General features: G+C 44.1%; 1 protein-coding gene across 4 annotated transcripts in view; it reads right to left on the bottom strand.

Annotated features, from left to right (window-relative positions):
• Positions 1-21650, bottom strand: part of LOC106569453 (ephrin type-A receptor 3-like) — a 236274-nt gene that overhangs the window by 26531 nt on the left and 188093 nt on the right. For 2 of the 4 annotated variants that reach the window (XM_045694301.2, XM_045694302.2), the window contains exons 11-13: positions 10443-10510; positions 9479-9604; positions 8343-8528 (exon numbers count right to left, since the gene is read on the bottom strand). In XM_045694301.2, coding sequence (XP_045550257.1) covers positions 8343-8528; positions 9479-9604; positions 10443-10510 — 380 coding nt within the window. Of the gene's footprint in view, positions 1-8342; positions 8529-8592; positions 8637-9478; positions 9605-10442; positions 10511-14345; positions 15775-21650 lie in introns of those variants that run through there. The other 2 variants (XM_082960963.1, XM_082960964.1) reach the window with 2 other exon arrangements.

Below are 21650 nucleotides of genomic sequence, written 5' to 3'. Positions count from 1 at the left end.
AAGTGGGATGGAAGGATCTCATTAAAATATCAGGAAATGGGATGAGAGTTTCTTGGGGTTTTAAGGGGGTATAATGAGAAAACACACACACACGTATACATACAGGCAGTGTTTCAGGGGAAGTTGCTAGAGGCAGGTCGATTTGTTGCTAAAAGTTGCTAAATGACGTTGTGATGTCATTGCGTGATGACGTCGTTACGTGATAATGTAAAACTGCATCATTACGTAGAACACACAATAACGTTATTCAAATTGACTGGCCATCTCGGCGAAAAATATGATTTGACATTTGTTAGTTTCGCTTTGTTTTTTTATTATCACATATTTTTATTTGTAAAAGTAATATAAACACAACACATTTTATATGATCAGATATTTTTATTTTTTAAATACAACACTTTGAATTATTGAACAATTACACATTACACATTATTGAACAATTACATTTCATGTATTTTCTTTTTAACTAGTAAACCTACACATTCTGAACAATTATAGTTTTAAGCAGTGTATTGGTAGTTAATTAACATGCTACCTAACTGATCAACAATCATAGGTACAAGCTAATAACAAGGTATATATGCTATCTTATTGAACAAGCAACTTAACTCCAATAATGATGTGTGCGCTAGGCATCTCTCTCCAGCTCTCTCCAGGATGTTGTGCAGCTTAGCTGGCTAGCTGCTCAATGGTTTCCTCCAGATATTGCCACTGTTCTCGCTCACACTGCCACCATCAGCTGTGTCTCCACCAGTTCCAGAAAGTTCACTCCTTGCATATGTACTGTAAATACGATGAATCATAGATTGGCAAGGAAATCCTCTTCATCTTCACTGTCAAACTGCATTGTCACTGAGCTGGAACCAGCACAAGAGGATGGAGTGGCCTTGAAGCTGTATGCTGCTGTGGTGCCAAACTGCTACAGAACTTCACTTGGTAGTTTATGCTGGTAACAGGTATCACCAGCCAGCTTCAGTCCATACCGTACCAGGAGTATGGAGTTGAGAGTGTGCAGTGACATTCTATATCTTAACTTTGACTTGACCACACTCATTTGGCTGAACAGCCGTTCAACCTCCGCATTTGAGTGTGGCAAAGCGAGTGCAGCTTCACACAGTTCTTCAAATGGATTTGACCCGGAAGAGTTCGTGTATTTATTCACTTCACTCCAAAACTTGACTGTATTTTCAGTTGAGTCCCACCTAAACAGATGGATGTTTCTCCATTGGGAAACAATTTGATCAATTGTTTGGGGCTGGTATCCCAGTAGCTCATTGTAACGGCTGTCGTTGGGAATGGATGACCAAAATGCAAGCGGGATGTGGATACTCATCTTTAATGATAAAGAATAACGCAAACACGGAAAACAATAAACAAGAACGACTCACGACAGGCTATACATACAAAATAATAGCAGTGCTAGCGCAACAACCCACAAACCCAAGTGAAAAACACACACCTAATATATGACTCCCAATCAGGAACAACGATAACCAGCTGTCCCTGATCGGGAGCCACACAGACCAACATAGAAACATACAACCAAGAACAAACAGACACAGACATCTTCTGCCACGTCCTGACCAAAATACTACACAACTACACCCTCTGCTGGTCAGGACGTGACACTCAGCTACTTTAATCATTTCAGTGGTGCTTTTATTGTGCTTTAGCGTTTCCTTAACACTGAACAAGGCCATGTTTCGCAAGGCTTCTAGGTTGTCTGGGAGCCTTGCTTGCAGCTCCTTGCTTAAAGCAACAATGTAGTTGATGCACTGTCTCCGAATGACCTTTTCGTCCTCTGGCGCAAGACTGAGTTGGTACACCGTGCTCTCGAAAACATACCCAAGGTGTGGTGATGGTCTGAGATGTCCATCAATGGCATACTTCAGGACATCAATGATTTCCATAGGGTTGACTACTCTGCTGCAAATTGATGTTAAGAGGTGTACCAGATTGTCCAAAAGCTTGACAGGATCTATTTGCTCTCCCTCAAATGACTTGTCAGGTAGACATAGTTGGTCTTGTCCATGTACATGGTGTGGAGCACATCCGCCATGTAGCAACGCTCACTGGCCTTGGTCACCTCAAAGTTCAGTTCTTCCCACTGGCTCAATATACGAGTTACCGCAGGCTCAATCGATAGCCAACGTGTGGCACACACTTTGATGATCTGCAGGGGTTTCTGGCCACAATTAATGGTGGCATACACTGCTTTGTATGCCTCGCGCCGTTTTGGGGAAATCGGAAACCAGTTGTAGGTTTCCCTGATTAAGTACTCAACACTCCTAGGGATGGTTTCTCTGGATGCTGCACTGACAGCCAAGTGTAAAGAACGGCATACACAGCAGATGAGTACCAAATTGGGCAACGCACATTCTTCCTTTAAAATCATGTGCACCTCGTTGTGCATCCCAGTCATCACGGACGCATTATCAGTGCCAATACCTGAATATTCTCTTTTTTAAGGTTACACTTCTCAAGAAACTCAACTAACGCCTTTGCTATTGATCTGGCATCGCCCCCCTCCAATTCAACCAACCCGAGAAATGTGGACACAACGGTTATTTTTTTAGCACTGAAATACCGAATCACCACACCCAGGTATTTCGAGACACTGACATCAGCGGACTCATCCAAAAGGAGACTGAACTTTTCATCCCCCACATCTGATGTTACCCTTTTGAGAAAATAAGGAGCCAGTACTCCCCTAATCATTTCTGTGCACTTGGTGCGGTGCATTTGGAAGTTTATTGCTGCCACAGAATCTGAAAAGGCAGCTTTGCAAGCCATACCTAAATGGTGGCATGCTAGCAGCGAACATGCTAGCAGCAATGGCCAGTGCCATAGTAGCTTCTGTGCTTTTGCAGTTATCCACTTTCTTAACCAACTGTGGTAATGTAGACTGCGTTGCGGGGTTGTACGGTTTTGATTTATTTATATGCTTTGCTGTAACACAATGTATTTTGATGTCATACATTTTTGCAGGCATATCTGATTTGCAGTACGCACAGTATGCCCGACAATCATCCCCAATTACTGGCTTCAGCCACAATTTAAATTCAGGTACAGACTCCAACACTTTTCTGTACTTCTGGCTGTACAGTTTTGATTGAGACATGTTGATTGATGTTGTAAGTTCTGTTCAAGATCAAACCTTCGTGACCAACTATATTCATTGGGTTTATCTCATCAAACGCATACTACTGCTGCTGCAGTCAGCCAACAATTTGCAATTTGCTTAAATTGCTGCTGGCCTGCTGCTGCCTGTGCACGAACTGAGCGCCTGCTGCTGATGTCACTCACAATGCACTTTTGCAGCCAGGCACGTGTGTTGTGACTGAGAAAATCGTTTTTGTGTCATTTAGAGGGAAAATGCATTTTAGTGTTTGAGTCACTTTTCAAAAGTTGCTAAAAGTTCCAAATACATTTTTAAAGTAGCTAAATCTAGCAACAAAATTGCTAAGTTGGCATCACTGCATACAGGAAGTGTCACACATACACATCTACACACAGGGACACATACACACACACACTCAAACTCACAAACAGTGAGCTCCAAAAGTATTTGGACAGTGACACATTTCTGTTGTTTTGGCTCTGTGCTGTTACTTTGGCTCTCACTTTGGATTTGAAATGAAACAATGACAATGACTATAGCTTTAATTTGAGGGTATTTTTCATCCATATCAGGTGAACCGTTTAGAAATTACTGAGCTTTTTGTATATAGTCCCCCCATTTTAGGGGACCAAAAGTATTAAGCCAAATTCACTTATATGTGTATTAAAGTAGTCAAAACGGTTGTATTTGGTTCCATATTTCTAGCACGCAATGAATACATTAAGCTTGTGACTATACATTTGTTGGATGCATTTGCTTGTTTGTTTTTGTTGTGTTTCAGATTATTTTGTGCCCAATAGAAATGAATGGTAAATAACGTATTGTGTCATTTTGGAGTCACTTTTATTGTAAATAAGAATATAATATGTTTTAGAAAAATTCTACATTCATGTGGATGCCACCATGTCTACAGATAATTCTGAATGAATCGTAAATAATGATGAGTGAGAAAGTTATGTGTGTGTGTGTGTGTGTGTGTGTTTGTTGTGTGTCTGTGTGTGCGTGTCTGGATGTGTGTGTGTGTCTGTGCGTGTGTGTCTGTGTGTGTGTGTCTGTGTGTGCGTGTGTGTTTGTGTGTCTGTATGTGCGTGTCTGTGTGGTCTGTGTGTGTATGTGTGTGTGTCTGTGTGTGTGTGTCTGTGTGTGCGTGCCTGTGTGTGCATGTCTGTCTGTGTGTCTGTGTGTGTGTCTGTGTGTGTGTCTGTGTGTCTGTGTGTGTCTGTTTGTGTGTTTGTCTGTGTGTGTGTCTGCGTGTCTGCGTTTGTGTGTGTGTGTGTGTGTGTGTGTGTGTGTGTGTGTTTGGTTTATGTTTCACAGTGCATTAAAATGTTACTTCTGAGAGAAAAGTGCAGCAATTACCAAACTGTGCCTGTGGAATGAGAAGCAAATCTGATTTACTCTTCTAATAGTTCTACAAACCACTCCAACCCAGCCAAGCAAAGGTCAAAATTATCATCTCTAATTAGAGAGAGAGAGAGATATAAAATAAAAATGATTAAGAAATGCAGAGTGATTTTCAGCTTTCATATGCACGTTACTGAATATTCATGAAGATAAAAAACACATCCAATTAACTCGGTGGATTATTAATATTCATGATGGGGTTATGCATATGCATTCGTTCTTTTGTTGTGCGACCTACAGTGCCTTCAGAAAGTATTCACATCCTTTGACTTTTTCCACATTTTGTTGTGTTACAGCATGAACATTAAAATTATTAAATTCAGTTTTTTTCACTGGCCTTCACACAATACCCCACCATGTGAAAGTGGAACTATGCTTTTCAACATTTGTACAAATTAATAAAAAATTAAAAGCTGAAATGTCTTCAGTCAATAAGTATTCAACCCCTTTGTTATGCCAATCCTAAATAAGTTCAGGAGTAAAAACATACTTAACAAGTCACATAATAAGTAGCATGGACTGTTTAACATGATTTTTTTAAAGACTCATCTCTGTACCCCACACATACAATTATCTGTAAGGTCCCACAGATGTGAATTTTTTTCTATGGGATTTGTGGGTAGTTGTCTCCTGTTTTGTGTCTGTGCACCTGACAGGACTGTTTAGTGTCGTTTGTTGTTTTGTATACGTGTTTCTTTTGTTTTTCCTTCTTTTAATAAAAATAAAGAAGATGAGTATACACCCGCTGCACCTTGGTCTAATCCTTACGACAACCGTTACAACCACAAAGAACAGGGAGGTTTTCCAATGCCTTGCAAAGAAGGGTACCTATTGGTCCAATAGATGGGTTAAAAAACATGGCAAGACCTGAAAATGATTGTCTAGCAATTATCAACAACCAATTTGAAAGAGTTTGACTAATTTGAATACTCCAGGTCATCTACAGGTCTCTGCTAGGTAAAGCCCCGCCTTATCTCAGCTCACTGGTCACCATAGCAGCATCCACCCGTAGCATGCGCTCCAGCAGGTATATCTCACTGGTCACCCCAAAAACCAATTCTTCCTTTGGCCGCCTCTCCTTCCAGTTTTCTGCTGCCAATGACTGGAACGAACTGCACAAATCTCTGAAGCTGGAGACTCATATCTCCCTCACTAGCTTTAAGCACCAGCTGTCAGAGCAGCTCACAGATCACTGCACCTGTACATAGCTCATCTGTAAAAAGCCCATCCAATCTACCTCATCACCATACTGTATTTATTTATTTATCTTGCTCCTTTGCACCCCAGTATCTCAACTTGCACATTCATCCTCTGCACATCCTACCATTCCAGTGTTTAATTGCTATATAGTAATTACTTTGCCACCATGGCCTATATATTGCCTTACCTCTCTTATCCTACCTCATTTGCACATGCTGTATATAGATTTTTCTACAGTATTATTGATTGTATGTTTGTTTATTCCATGTGTAACTCTGTGTTGTTTTTGTCGCACTGCTTTGCTTTATCTTGGCCAGGTCGCAGTTGGAAATGAGAACTTGTTCTCAACTAGCCTACCTGGTTAAATAAAGGTGAAATAAAAATAAAATAATAATAAAATAAACGTATCTAATCAAGATATATTAGTGTTTTATTTTTCATTAATGGTTTACAAATGTTAGAATTGGGGAGACCTGTGAGGGGGGGCATGGGAGGCCATGGGGGAGACATGGGGGGTGGAGACATGGGGGAGACAGGGGGAGACTGGGGGGAGGGCATTGGAAAGATGGGGGAGACTGGGGTGAAGACATGGGGGAGACGGGGGAGACAGGGTGGGAGACATGGGGGAGACTGGGGGGAGACTGGGGTGGAGACACGGGGGAGACTGGGGGGAGACTGGGGTGGAGACACGGGGGAGACTGGGGGGAGACTGGGGTGGAGACACGGGGGAGACTGGGGGAGACTGGGTTGGAGACACGGGGGAGACTGGGGGGAGACTGGGTTGGAGACACGGGGGAGACTAGGGGGAAGCCGGGGTTAAAAACACGGGGAGGCTGGGGGAGACTGGGGTGGAGACACGGGAGAGACTGGGGGGAGACTGGGTTGGAGACACGGTGGAGACTGGGGGGAGACTGGGTTGGAGACACGGGGGAGACTGGGGGAGACTGGGGTGGAGACACGGGGGAGACTGGGGTGAAGACACACGGGGGTGACTGGGGGGAGACTGGGTTGGAGACACGGGGGAGACTGGGGGGAGACTGGGTTGGAGACACGGGGGAGACTGGGGGGAGACTGGGTTGGAGACATGGTGGAGACTGGGTTGGAGACAATGGGGAGACTGGGGGGAGACTGGGGTGGAGACATGGTGGAGACATGGGGGAGACGGTGGGCATTTATGACATTCCTATATATTGATAAGTTACCGTCCTACAGGCTTAGAATGTCAGCGCAGACACAAGATACACCATTGAGCCAAGTAAGTGATGCATTGTAAATAAATACTGTGCTGAGCTAAGTATTTGGAAATGATACAAGCATGTTTTGAGAGAGAAATAGAGAGAGAGAGGGAGAGGGAGAGGGAGAGAGGGACCGAGAGAGAGAGAGAGATAGGGAGAGAGAGCGAGAGAGATAGGGAGAGAGAGAGAGAGAGAGAGAGAGAGAGAGAGAGAGAGAGAGAGAGCGAGAGAGAGGGAGAGAGAGAGAGAGAGAGAGAGAGAGAGAGAGAGAGAGAGAGAGAGAGAGAGAGGGAGAGAGAGAGAGAGAGAGAGAGAGAGAGAGAGAGCGAGAGAGAGGGAGAGAGGGAGAGAGAGAGAGAGAGAGAGGGAGAGAGGGAGAGAGAGAGAGAGAGAGAGAGGGAGAGAGGGACCGAGAGAGAGAGAGAGATAGGGAGAGAGAGCGAGAGAGATAGGGAGAGAGAGAGAGAGAGAGAGAGAGAGAGAGAGAGAGAGAGAGAGAGAGCGAGAGAGAGGGAGAGAGAGAGAGAGAGAGAGAGAGAGAGAGAGAGAGAGAGAGAGAGAGGGAGAGAGAGAGAGAGAGAGAGAGAGCGAGAGAGAGGGAGAGAGAGAGAGGGAGAGAGGGAGAGAGGGAGAGAGGGAGGGGAGAATGGAGTGACATTGATGGTGATAGTGATCTGTTATGAGCGTTGTTCAACCCTGTGTCTCTGTGTGTTCTGTCTGTTCTAAATCACCTATCACATCCAAACACTCTTTCTCTAATGTAATAACAAGCACAAGTAAACATGTGCCCCTTGTACCTACACGTACAGTGGGGGAAAAAAGTATTTAGTCAGCCACCAATTGTGCAAGTTCTCCCACTTAAAAAGATGAGAGAGGCCTGTAATTTTCATCATAGGTACACGTCAACTATGACAGACAAAATGAGAAAGAAAATACTTATTTTCCACCATAATTTGCAAATAAATTCATTAAAAATCCTACAATGTGTTTTCCGGATTTTTTTTTTCTCATTTTGTCTGTCATTGTTGACGTGTACCTATGATGAAAATTACAGGCCTCTCTCATCTTTTTAAGTGGGAGAACTTGCACAATTGGTGGCTGACTAAATACTTTTTTCCCCCACTGTATACGCACACACAAACAGACACATCAACAGCATGGGCTGCCATGCTAACTGGAGCCTCTACCTGGTCGACGGTCAGGTCTGATTCTCATTAAGAGCACCGCTGTCTCTCTCACACATAGGTACGTTACACACATACATGCACACACAATACATGATCCAAAACAAACAATAACCATATCTAAAGGAATAGGTGAAATACTGTGTGGCGATGGACAATCTCTGCTTAGATTAGTCAAAGTAGCTGTCAATCACTCACATCGTGTGACCACACCCTCCAGTCTGATGATGTTTGGGTGGTCGAACTGTCCCATGATGCTGGCCTCAGAGAGGAAGTCCCGCCTCTGTTTGTCAGCGTATCCTGCCTTCAGACTCTTTATGGCCACGTAGATCTCTCTCTTCCCCTGGAGTCGTAGACAACCACTACACACCTCCCCAAACTCACCTACAACACACACAGACACACAATATCAACCACTACACACCTCCCCAAACTCACCTACAACACACACAGACACACAATATCAACCACTACACACCTCCCCAAACTCACCTACAACACACACAGACACAGTATAAATAACTACACAACTCCCCAAACTCACCTACAACACACACAGACACACAGTATAAATAACTACACAACTCCACAAACTCATTTACAATACACACATACACTGAGTGTACAAAACATTAAGGACACCTGCTCTTTCCATGACGTAGACTGACCAGGTGAATCCAGGTGAAAGATATGATCCCTTACTGATGTCACTTGTTAAATCCACTTCAATCAGTGTAGATGAAAGGGAGGTTACAGTTTAAATAAGGATTTTTAAGCCTTGAGAAAATTTAGACAAGGATTGTGTATGTGTGCCATTCAGAGGATGAATGGGCAAGACAAAAGATTTAAGTGCCTTTGAACGGGGTAGGGTAGTAGGTGCCAGGCACACCATGTTGTGTCAAGAACTGCAACGCTGCTGGGTTTTTCACAGTCAACAGTTTCCTGTGTGTATCAAGAATGGTCCACCACCCAAAGCACTTCCAGCCAACTTGACACAACTGTGGGAAGCATTGGAGTCAACATAGGCCAGCATCCCTGTGGAATGCTTTCGACACCTTGTAGAGTCCATGCCCCAACAAATTGAGGCTGTTCTGAAGGCAAAAGGAGTGGGGTGCAACTCAATATTAAGAGGGTGTTCCTAATGTTTGGTATACTCAGCGTATACAGCATTAGTAATCACACTCACCTCTGCAAACTCTCCTACATTACACATACACATTGAATGTAAAATCCATTCAAAGTGTCTGCGTGATTGATTAACAATCAGACTGCTCTTGACTGCACCATTGGTGTCCCACAAGGATCTAGGTAAGGGCCACTCAGGGATCACTCACCCGCTCCGATGACTCTCTCTATGCTGATGCAGGAAGCATCAATCTCTTTGGCAAAGTCTCTGACTGCCTGGTTAGGATCCTCATAGGTGTGTGGATGGATATATATCTTACTGCCAGGAAGTTTGACTGGAGACAAAAAAGAGAGACAGCGACAGAGACAAAAACAAAGAGGGAGATAGATCTCAATAACTTTCCTGTAGAAAGCGGTACAACACACAAAGAAAGCAGTACAACACACCAACGTAATTAAAAGTACGGAAATGGCTGCTGAATCCTTGAGAGTTCAATATCACACTACATTGCCTCTCAGAATTGTTTTTGTTTACTACTCACAGCAACACTGGAGAGAATGAATATCAATTCTCCTCACTTGTACAGTTGCTTCTCAGAAAAATACATATATTTTCTGAGAAGCAACTCTACATTTTGTACAAGTTATTTAGTTGTTTGAATTGAAGTAAACTTGAGCATCTTATGATGGTGACAGTGATTCTCTGAGAATGTAAACTGCTTCTGTTTGGTCTAGCAAATGTTTTGAATGTTAGAGCTGAGGTGGAGTGTATTTATCCTGATTTTCCCACCTACAGAGAAAAAGGTATCTTCCTGTATGATGGATTGCAATCGTCTGAATCACTTTCTGTTTATGTAAATGTAACAATAACATGTGACGCATCGAAAGAGTGTACTCTGTTTGTGTGTGTGTGTGTGTGTGTGTGTGTGTGTGTGTGGTGTGTGTGTGTGTGTGTGTGTGTGTGTGTGTGTGTGTGTGTATATGTGATGCTTGGCAAAGTAAACATGCGGAGCATTCAGCAAATACAAACAGCTTCTTCATAAAAATATAATATAACCCATTATGGAAGGTTTGACACGACTCAGCAGAAATGCTTCTTTGGCTGCCTCTGAAAGAGATATCCTTCCTCTACTGTATATTTGAGAGGGTTGTGTGTGTGTGCATACTGTGTACCTCTTCCATGTTGAAACTGCAGCTTCTCTTCGTCAGGGTCCTGCTTGGCTTTGATGTATCCACAGTGTCTGAGGAACAAAACACACCAACCGGTTAATGACATCATGGTTTGTGTGTGTGTGCTTGTGCGGGTGTGAGAGTTGTGTGTCTAGTGTGTGTGTGTGTTGTGTGTCTTGTGTGAGAGTTGTGTGTCTTGTGTGTGTTGTGAGTGAGAGTCGTGTGTCTTGTGTGCGTGTGTTGTGTGTTTTGTGTGTTGTGTGTTGTGAGAGTAGTAGTCCTTCACTCTCTCTCTCCTCCTCCTTCTCTCTCTCTCCCCCCCTTCTCTCGCTCTCCCTTTCTCTGATTCCCTCTCTGGGCCTTTTCTTGCTGTGTGAAATAGCCTGAGTTTGTTATTAAGTGTCTATGTGTTTGCTTGTGCTTGTGTGTGTGTGTGGTCACCCTCCAGGCTCTAGTCATCCCCTTTAATTAGAGGTCCATGTGTTACCATGTATTCCTACATACCACCTCTTTAACTCTTCGATCAGCCCTTCTGGTCATTAACTGTCTCTGCCTAAACCTCCATGGGGTACCACACACACACACACACACACACACACACACACACACACACACACACACACACACACACACACACACACACACACACACACACACACACACACACACACACACACACACACACACACACACACACACACACACACACACACACATACACACACTGCAGAGCCGATCAATCCAGCAATCGATAACAACCATCAATCGATTGATCAAACCAGCTGTGAGGAAGTGTTAAACTTGCTCTGTTTAAAAAGCGCCACTCTTTGTGAGAGGTTGGGTCGGGGTTGGGGGCAGAGGGGTTAATATTAGCTTTTCTCCGCTCTGTAAAACTTCAGTAGGAAAACAGCTCATTTAATAAGCCAATTCACACGAAACACCGTTACATTTAACGCTCACTTAAATACAGCATGAAGGTTTTAGCCCAATACATAAAAGCGTAAAATCAATTTTCACATTGTCAGGTACTAAAACAGCACATAAATGGTTTCTTTCTTGGCTCCTCTTCTCCCTTCTTCTTTGCTCTCCTCTATGATCTTTTCCTTTCATTTCCTCTGCTCTTTTCCTTCAAACCATCATTTCCTCTTCTCTCTTCACTTGCTGTCTCTTCATTCCCCCTCTCCACTCCTCCCCCTCTCTCCTATCATCTCTTCTCATTATGAAGACTTATGAAGGGATGTTTTTCTAGAAAAGAAAGCCCCTCCATCTTTTACATCCTATGCAGGGCCCAGTACATCTGAAAGACATTCTGATTATAATTGGTTTGGGATCAGTTCCAAGAGCTGTGATCAACCTCTTTTACATTTTGACACCAACTAGAGATGGGGAGAGGGATAGGACAAGCCCCTGCTATAGATGGGGAGAGGGATAGGACAAGCACCTGCTATAGATGGAGGGAGGGATAGGACAAGCACCTGCTATAGATGGGGAGAGGGATAGGACAAGCACCTGCTATAGATGGAGGGAGGGATAGGACAAGCACCTGCTATAGATGGAGGGAGGGATAGGACAAGCACCTGCTATAGATGGAGGGAGGGATAGGACAAGCACCTGCTATAGATGGAGGGAGGGATAGGACAAGCACCTGCTATAGATGGGGAGAGGGATAGGACAAGCACCTGCTATAGATGGAGGGAGGGATAGGACAAGTACCTGCTATAGATGGAGGGAGGGATAGGACAAGCACCTGCTATAGATGGGGAGAGGGATAGGACAAGCACCTGCTATAGATGGAGGGAGGGATAGGACAAGCACCTGCTATAGATGGGGAGAGGGATAGGACAAGCACCTGCTATAGATGGAGGGAGGGATAGGACAAGCACCTGCTATAGATGGAGGGAGGGATAGGACAAGCACCTGCTATAGATGGGGAGAGGGATAGGACAAGCACCTGCTATAGATGGAGGGAGGGATAGGACAAGCACCTGCTATAGATGGGGAGAGGGATAGGACAAGCACCTGCTATAGATGGGGAGAGGGATAGGACAAGCACCTGCTATAGATGGAGGGAGGGATAGGACAAGCACCTGCTATAGATGGAGGGAGGGATAGGATAAGCACCTGCTATAGATGGGGAGAGGGATAGGACAAGCACCTGCTATAGATGGAGGGAGGGATAGGACAAGCACCTGCTATAGATGGAGGGAGTGATAGGACAAGCACCTGCTATAGATGGGGGGAGGGATAGGACAAGCACCTGCTATAGATGGAGGGAGGGATAGGACAAGCACCTGCTATAGATGGGGAGAGGGATAGGACAAGCACCTGCTATAGATGGAGGGAGGGATAGGACAAGCACCTGCTATAGATGGGGAGAGGGATAGGACAAGCACCTGCTATAGATGGAGGGAGGGATAGGACAAGCACCTGCTATAGATGGAGGGAGGGATAGGACAAGCACCTGCTATAGATGGAGGGAGGGATAGGACAAGCACCTGCTATAGATGGAGGGAGGGATAGGACAAGCACCTGCTATAGATGGGGAGAGGGATAGGACAAGCACCTGCTATAGATGGGGAGAGGGATAGGACAAGCACCTGCTATAGATGGAGGGAGGGATAGGACAAGCACCTGCTATAGATGGAGGGAGGGATAGGACAAGCACCTGCTATAGATGGAGAGAGGGATAGGACAAGCACCTGCTATAGATGGAGGGAGGGATAGGACAAGCACCTGCTATAGATGGGGAGAGGGATAGGACAAGCACCTGCTATAGATGGAGGGAGGGATAGGACAAGTACCTGCTATAGATGGAGGGAGGGATAGGACAAGCACCTGCTATAGATGGGGAGAGGGATAGGACAAGCACCTGCTATAGATGGAGGGAGGGATAGGACAAGCACCTGCTATAGATGGGGAGAGGGATAGGACAAGCACCTGCTATAGATGGAGGGAGGGATAGGACAAGCACCTGCTATAGATGGAGGGAGGGATAGGACAAGCACCTGCTATAGATGGGGAGAGGGATAGGACAAGCACCTGCTATAGATGGAGGGAGGGATAGGACAAGCACCTGCTATAGATGGAGGGAGGGATAGGACAAGCACCTGCTATAGATGGGGGGAGGGATAGGACAAGCACCTGCTATAGATGGAGGGAGGGATAGGACAAGCACCTGCTATAGATGGGGAGAGGGATAGGACAAGCACCTGCTATAGATGGAGGGAGGGATAGGACAAGCACCTGCTATAGATGGGGAGAGGGATAGGACAAGCACCTGCTATAGATGGAGGGAGGGATAGGACAAGCACCTGCTATAGATGGAGGGAGGGATAGGACAAGCACCTGCTATAGATGGAGGGAGGGATAGGACAAGCACCTGCTATAGATGGAGGGAGGGATAGGACAAGCACCTGCTATAGATGGGGAGAGGGATAGGACAAGCACCTGCTATAGATGGAGGGAGGGATAGGACAAGCACCTGCTATAGATGGAGGGAGGGATAGGACAAGCACCTGCTATAGATGTAGGGAGGGATAGGACAAGCACCTGCTATAGATGGAGGGAGGGATAGGACAAGCACCTGCTATAGATGGAGGGAGGGATAGGACAAGCACCTGCTATAGATGGGGGGAGGGATAGGACAAGCACCTGCTATAGATGGAGGGAGGGATAGGACAAGCACCTGCTATAGATGGGGAGAGGGATAGGACAAGCACCTGCTATAGATGGAGGGAGGGATAGGACAAGCACCTGCTATAGATGGGGAGAGGGATAGGACAAGCACCTGCTATAGATGGAGAGAGGGATAGGACAAACACCTGCTATAGATGGAGGGAGGGATAGGACAAGCACCTGCTATAGATGGAGGGAGGGATAGGACAAGCACCTGCTATAGATGGAGGGAGGGATAGGACAAACACCTGCTATAGATGGAGGGAGAGAAAAACTGTCTACCAGTGAGACAGGGGAAATGGATAAGGCTACTAGGCATTTTGATTTGATTTGATTTATTAGGATCTCCATTAGCCGACGCCAATGGCAACAGCTAGTCTTACTGGGGTCCGACACACAACGAAAAATACATTACAGACCAAAGACTTTACAATTTACATTTAAAAACAATAACATGTGTGTGCATCAAACAGTTACACATACATGTCAGTACATACACACAACCAGTAGGTCACATGTCAGTACATACACACAACCAGTAGGTCACATGTCAGTACATACACACAACAAGTAGGTCACATGTCAGTACATACACACAACAAGTAGGTCACATGTCAGTACATACACACAACCAGTAGGTCGCATGTCAGTACATGCACACAACCAGTAGGTCGCATGTCAGTACATACACACAACCAGTAGGTCGCATGTCAGTACATTCACACAACCAGTAGGTCACATGTCAGTACATTCACACAACCAGTAGATCGCATGTCAGTACATACACACAACCAGTAGGTCACATGTCAGTACATACACACAACAAGTAGGTCACATGTCAGTACATACACACAACCAGTAGGTCGCATGTCAGTACATACACACAACCAGTAGGTCGCATGTCAGTATATTCATACAACCAGTAGGTCACATGTCAGTACATTCACACAACCAGTAGGTCGCATGTCAGTACATACACACAACCAGTAGGTCGCATGTCAGTACATACACACAACCAGTAGGTCACATGTCAGTACATACACACAACCAGTAGGTCACATGTCAGTACATTCACACAACCAGTAGGTCGCATGTCAGTACATACACACAACCAGTAGGTCGCATGTCAGTACATACACACAACCAGTAGGTCGCATGTCAGTACATACACACAACCAGTAGGTCACATGTCAGTACATACATACAACCAGTAGGTCACATGTCAGTACATTCACACAACCAGTAGGTCGCATGTCAGTACATACACACAACCAGTAGGTCACATGTCAGTAGATACACACAACCAGTAGGTCGCATGTCAGTACATACACACAACCAGTAGGTCACATGTCAGTACATACACACAACCAGTAGGTCACATGTCAGTACATACACACAACCAGTAGGTCACATGTCAGTACATACACACAACCAGTAGGTTACATGTCAGTACATACACACAACCAGTAGGTTACATGTCAGTACATACACACAACCAGTAGGTTACATGGGGAGAGGCATTATGCCGTGAGGTGTTGCTTTATTTGTATTTTTAAACCAGGTTTGCTGTTCACTTGCTCTATATAAGGTGGAAGGGAGTTCCATGCACTCATGGCTCTGAATAATACTGTATGTACGCTTCCTTGAATGTGTTCTGGACCTGGGAAAAGGAGTGAAAGGGAGAGTAAAATGAGTGAGAGGGAAAAAGAGGAGAGGAATTAGAGGTGATGGGGGGAATGAGGTCTTGTTAGCCTCAGTTAATATGACAGTAGTTCAGTGCCTAATCCCTGTGTTTTTACACAGCTGAACAGATGGAATAACTCAGCCTAAAATGGGCCCTTTAGAGGATACTGTCTATGTCTGGGACTGGGGTGAGAGAGGGAGAGGCCTGGGGGAGGCAGGGAGAAAAACACACAATCATAAGCAACCTGCATACACATTGTTTGAAGTACATAGACCAACATAGCTTCTTTAGTAGGTCAAAGATGTGCACTGAAAAACCTTGGTAGAACATAGGTGGAGTAGGCATGGTGGTGCTCATGTGCATTTCCTTCATTATGTTTTTTACACTGGAAAGGGGATTTTCTTTTAAAGGTGCATCATACAACATTTCCACATGCAAAGCTAGAGAAATGTTTTTGCAACCAAAGGTCTTTCATTGGCAGTGCTATTGTAAACATTAATTCAGGCTCTGCCAAAAGGTCTGAGCCTTAATGGCACAGGTGGTGTGCTTGCATATCTGCAAGGGTTGCTGGTTAATTCCTGGACTGCTGCTAAAATAAGTTTTGGACTAACTATTAAAGTATGCATAGAATTTGCAATGGATAGTGAAAAGTAATTCTCTGAAATTTTCAGAAGGCGAATAGCTCAATTGATTGCAACAGTCTTACATTGTAAAATATTACTAAATTCCCATTGAAAGAAAACGGTTTAAAGCCATTGACTTTGAGCTATGCATCCTATACATTTATATAATCCGGGTTAAGGGGGGCATTAGCTCCGTCCCCCACCCCTAGAGCCGCGCCACCGGAATGGCCGTGCACGGCAGAGTTGGTGACAAATATCCAACACAAAGGCTAGTCCAGCATCCAGATTGTAGCTGTAGATACAATCAAGATGGTTAAATGGCAAAGTTGTTGGTTTGGCACTGTTGATCAGCAAACATTTTGATTAAAATGTCAAGACAGGTAAGTAATGTATTATGGATGTTAGAAACATTTTTTCCTGATGCTAGCAAGCATGCATTTGCACCATGCAGTCAGTGGACTACCAAGGAACTGTTTATATGTAATGTTTGCTAGCAATTTGTTTTCTCAGCTACAGTTTGAGTTGTGTCCTGTCTGACCCTGAAATGTGGCTAGCTCTTACCATAGCTTGGACTATGGAGTAACTAGCTAGTTTTGCAAAATCCCATTGCATGCATTATAAGATAACAGCGTGACAATTTGCCCAAAGTTTGGTGTTAGTTTTGAACTAACCTAACATAGCAAGCATAAGAGAAACCCTTGAGCACAGTTCCCACATCCGGTTTTCAGCTGAAGAGGAAGCTAGGTTGAAAATAGCTCTATCCCTGAAAACCAGAACAGCCAGTTGTTGGCAACTTGGCTAAGGCTAATTTTGAATCGATGCAGCTAGCTAGCTATGCTTTGTTGAAAAATGTAGGACTGGCATTTGGATGTGAGCTAACATTAGCTAGCTTCTGGGTCGAAGTCAGCTGCTGTTGTCCGGCTCTAGCTATCCAGCTAATGGCTGAAGTAATTTGTGTAAAAACATTCTATAACCAAATATAGCTAGCTACCTTTATTTTGCCTTTTCGTTAGCTAGCTAACTGTCAGCTAACTAGCTACAGAAGCTAGTTGCTGGACTTTGGACAAGCAAGCTAACATTAGCTAGCTAGCTACCTAGCTAATCAAAATACAGTATTTGTTTGCATTTATTGATTAACCTCAGCTTGAATACCACCATATAGCTAGTTTCGACAGTAGCCTAGGTTTGTTCTCATCCACTTCTTATGACTGGCAGCCTGGTGCAGCTGTAATGCTGCTGAGCAACCGAGTTGCTCGACCTGGTGTTAGAACTCTGAGCTTTGGCTGAAAAATATATTAGCACATTGTCGGTTCCCCTACAAACTGCAATAAACTTTGATTTGATTCCGATTGTATGTGTGTGTGTGTGAGAGACACTGTTGCCCCTACAAACGTATTCAGCTGGAAAGGTGGCAAGTCTAATGGTCACTTTATGGATGTCGAGCAAGGTCCAGGCAAGAAATGAGATTTTTTCCTAATGCTAACGATCCTGTTAAAAATCTCTTATGTGGTTATCATTAACAGCCGGACGCCTCATGATGTGAGGCACGAAGTGTGTTGGGTACCTCCAATCAAGGTGATTTGCGAATTTTCATCGACATTGGTGTCATATTGGCTTAGATATGATGAACCACGTAAAATTGAATCAAAGATCAAAGTACACAGTTTAGCAGATGTAATTGCGGGTGCAGCGAATTGCTTGTGTTACTAGCTCCTAACAGTGCAGTAAAATGTCAGTACACAAATAATCAAAAACATGAAATGAAGAAATCAGGAATACACACAAACACTCCAGTGCACCTGCCGCAAGGGACAAACAACCCACTGATGAAACACTTCCCCATTCACTTCAGGTGTGCGCATGTGTGTGTGTGTGTGTGTGTGTGTGTGTGTGTGTATGTGTTTGGTGTGTGTGTGTCTGTGTAAATGGGGGTCTCTAAGAGGGGTGCACATTTCCATGTTAATTGTGTGCCTCATTTTGCCTCTACAGTTCTAAGTGTCATGATTCATTACCGCTGAAAGACACCTCTAAAATCACACGCATGCACGCACAGCATTGCTTTGCTCCCAGGGTGACTTTATGGCCCCCAAGTTACATAGCAACAAAACAGAAGTTCACAATAATCTAGTATAGAGAAGGTTTTGTAAAAACTCAAAATACCTGAATAGTCTCGAGAGCAATCTCTCACACACCTCAGTTTCTCTCACACACAGGCCTCTCTCTCTGTCTATCTGTCACTGAAAGTTGTATTGTCAATTTTGTTTTGTATTTAAACGGCACTTTAAACGTGTACATGACACTGCAACAAAATTTCCCCACTGGGACAATAAAGTCAGTAAGTAAGTCTCTCTCTCTCAAACACGCACACACACTTCTCCCTCCTCTGTTCCAGTCCACTGAGGACAACAGGCTATTCCTGTCCTCCAAAAGCCACACGCTCTTCATTTGCATATCAATTAACTTTTTAATATAATACTCTGTCACTCGAGACCCATTTTTCATTCGGCTAGCTACGTTCCACCTTCATAGAACTCCATCCATATATTATCTTCCCCACCCCCCCTTCTCTCTCTCTGTACTTCTTCCTCTCTGTAGCCTATATTTATTTTTCGTTCACTCCCTCTGTCGCTACATAGCTACATTTTCTTTGTCTTCTCCTCTTTCCTTAACTCACTCTCGCTTGTTGTCTCCTCTCTTATCCCAACCCCCTCTACCGTTTCTCTCTCTCTCTCTCTCTCTCTCTCTCTCTCTCTCTCTCTCTCTCTCATTCTCTCGCTCTCTCTCACTCTCTCGCTCTCTCTCCCTCGCTCGCTCTCTCTCTCTATCAATTCAATTCAATTCAATTCAATTAAAATGGCTTTATTGACATGGGAAACATGTTTACTTTGCCAAAGCAATCGAAATAGACAGGACATAAACAAGGGAAATAAACAATAAAAAATGAACAGTAAACATTACACTCACATTTTTTTTAAGGAATATAGACATTTCAAATGTTATTATTGCTTATGTACAGTGTTGTAACAATGTGCAAATAGTTGTAGTATGAAAGGCTAAATAAATAAACAGAGAAATATAGGTTGTATTTACAATGGTGTTTGTGCTCCACTGGTTTCCCTTGTGGCAACAGGTCACACATCTTGCTGCTGTAGTGTCTATCTCTCTCTCCCTCTCTCTCTCTTTCTATCCCTGTCTTCTTGGGCCCTATCTTCAGATCTCTGTGTAGTGTGAGGGGCTGGAAGCGAATAGAGGTTTTGCTGACAGGCTGGATGTGACACGGCGGGGGTCCTACACTGCATACTAACTCACAAGCATTCAGATGAAGGAGGGAGAGGTAGGGAGAGAGATAACAAAGAGAATGAAGGACACCAAGGGTGAGAGAATAAAATTGTACAAGAAAGGCAGGCAGCAAGAGAGAGAGAGAGAGAGCGAGAGCGAGAGCGGCGAGCGGGGCACAGTAGCTGCAGGACTATCTAGTACAGGGTTTTGACGGTAGCTTTAATGGCTGACTCAGGTTCTCTTGTCTGTGTGATCGACACACTGGGAAAATCACGCACGCTACAGGAGAGAAGTGCTCTGAAAGACCGTCTTTAGGAAAGCTGCCAAGAGGAAAACGGGAGAGAGAGAAGAGAAGAGGAGAGAGAGGGAGTGATCAGACGACGAAAGCTTCCGCTCTGAAAGAAAAAGAAAGAAAATATCTATAGAGCTTTAAAGAGCGGGAAAGTTAAAAAAGAGGAGAGTGATGTGTGTAAATATGGAAATATGCTTCAAACTAAGAGCAAAGAACACACACACAGATCAATCAACTGTCCAATACAGTGCCTTGCAAAAGTATTCAGACCCCTTGGATTTCTTCAAATGTTATTGTTACAAATTGGGAATAAAGTTCGATCATGGTGGTTCGGAGGCAGTGGTTTGTGTAAATCTGCAACGAGACAGCTATTTTGCAGGACTTTGGCAGCATTGTTGAGAGGGAGCTCACTCCCATCGGCTCTTTTGTGTAGCTGAAACATATAAGCCAAAATAAAGTTAGCTGATAATTAGGCCTACAAAACGACTGGTTATATTGTCAGGGTTTAACTAGCTAGCTAACAGTTACATACCATATGTATCCATTCATTGGGGGGCAGCTTGTCATGCCCCTAAACTTTTTAATTACGCCAACAGACACATTGTTGCTCGTTGTGAATTTGGTGTCCTTCTGTATACTCCATGCCAGACTGAGAGGGTGGTCGTTGATATGTCCGTTCAAACCAGCTCCAGCGTATTTTTCGACATTCATGTTTCTCACTGCACCATAAAAGTCCCGTAGAATGACTTCAGCTCCGTTTTTGTTGTATTCCCAAACTCACGCTTCCCTTTTTCTGCACAGCAGTCAGTGAAGCAGGTAAGTGCCCACTTTGTTTGTTTCACGATGTTCTTTTCATTTGGGTTTCTCTGAAATTCATCTAAACTCCTCTTTTCTACATCGGCATGTTGAACTGTTATTGATGTAGCGACTTGATTGATGTGAAAAGGAGCAATGATATCAAGGTGAAAATGCTAAACGTCATAGTCATGGTATACGGTCTCACATACACACAGCCAAATGCTGTTTTAGCCAATCAGCATCCAGTATCTAAACTACCCGGTTTATAATACGTGCTAGAAACACCTTTGGCATACATTACAGCTGGGAGTCTTCTAGGGTATTTCTATAAGAGCTTTGCACACCTGGATTGTGCAATATTTGCACATTATTCTTTTCAAAGTTCTTCAAGCTCTGTCAAGATGTTGGTGATCATGGCTAGACAGCAACTTTTAAGTCTTGCCATAGATTTTCAAGCAGATTTATGTCAAAACTGTCTCCTTGGTAAGCAACTCCAGTGTTGATTTTGCCTTGTGTTGTAAGTTATTGTCCTGCTGAAGGGTGAATTCCCCTCTCAGTCTCTGGTGTAAAGCAGACTGATCCAGGTTTTCCTCTAGGATTTTGCCTGTGCTTAGCTCCATCCCATGTATTTGTATCCCATGTATTTGCCTATGTCAAGCATACCAATACCATGATGCAGCCACCACCTTGCTTGAAAATAAGGAGGCAGATACTCAGTGATGTGTTGTACTGGACTTGCCCCAAAAATAAGGGTTTGCAATTAGGCCAAAAATTGTATTCCTTTGCTGTGTTTTGTTGTTATCTGAAGTATTACTTTAGTGTCTTGTTGCATACAAGATGCATGTTTCGGAATATGTCTA

This window comes from Salmo salar, chromosome 14 (genome assembly GCF_965601325.2).
Source record: "Salmo salar chromosome 14, fSalSal1, whole genome shotgun sequence".
NCBI lineage: Eukaryota > Metazoa > Chordata > Actinopteri > Salmoniformes > Salmonidae > Salmo > Salmo salar.
The sequence above is the reverse complement of the archived record's forward strand: the minus strand, read 5'-3'. Positions and strand labels throughout refer to the sequence as shown.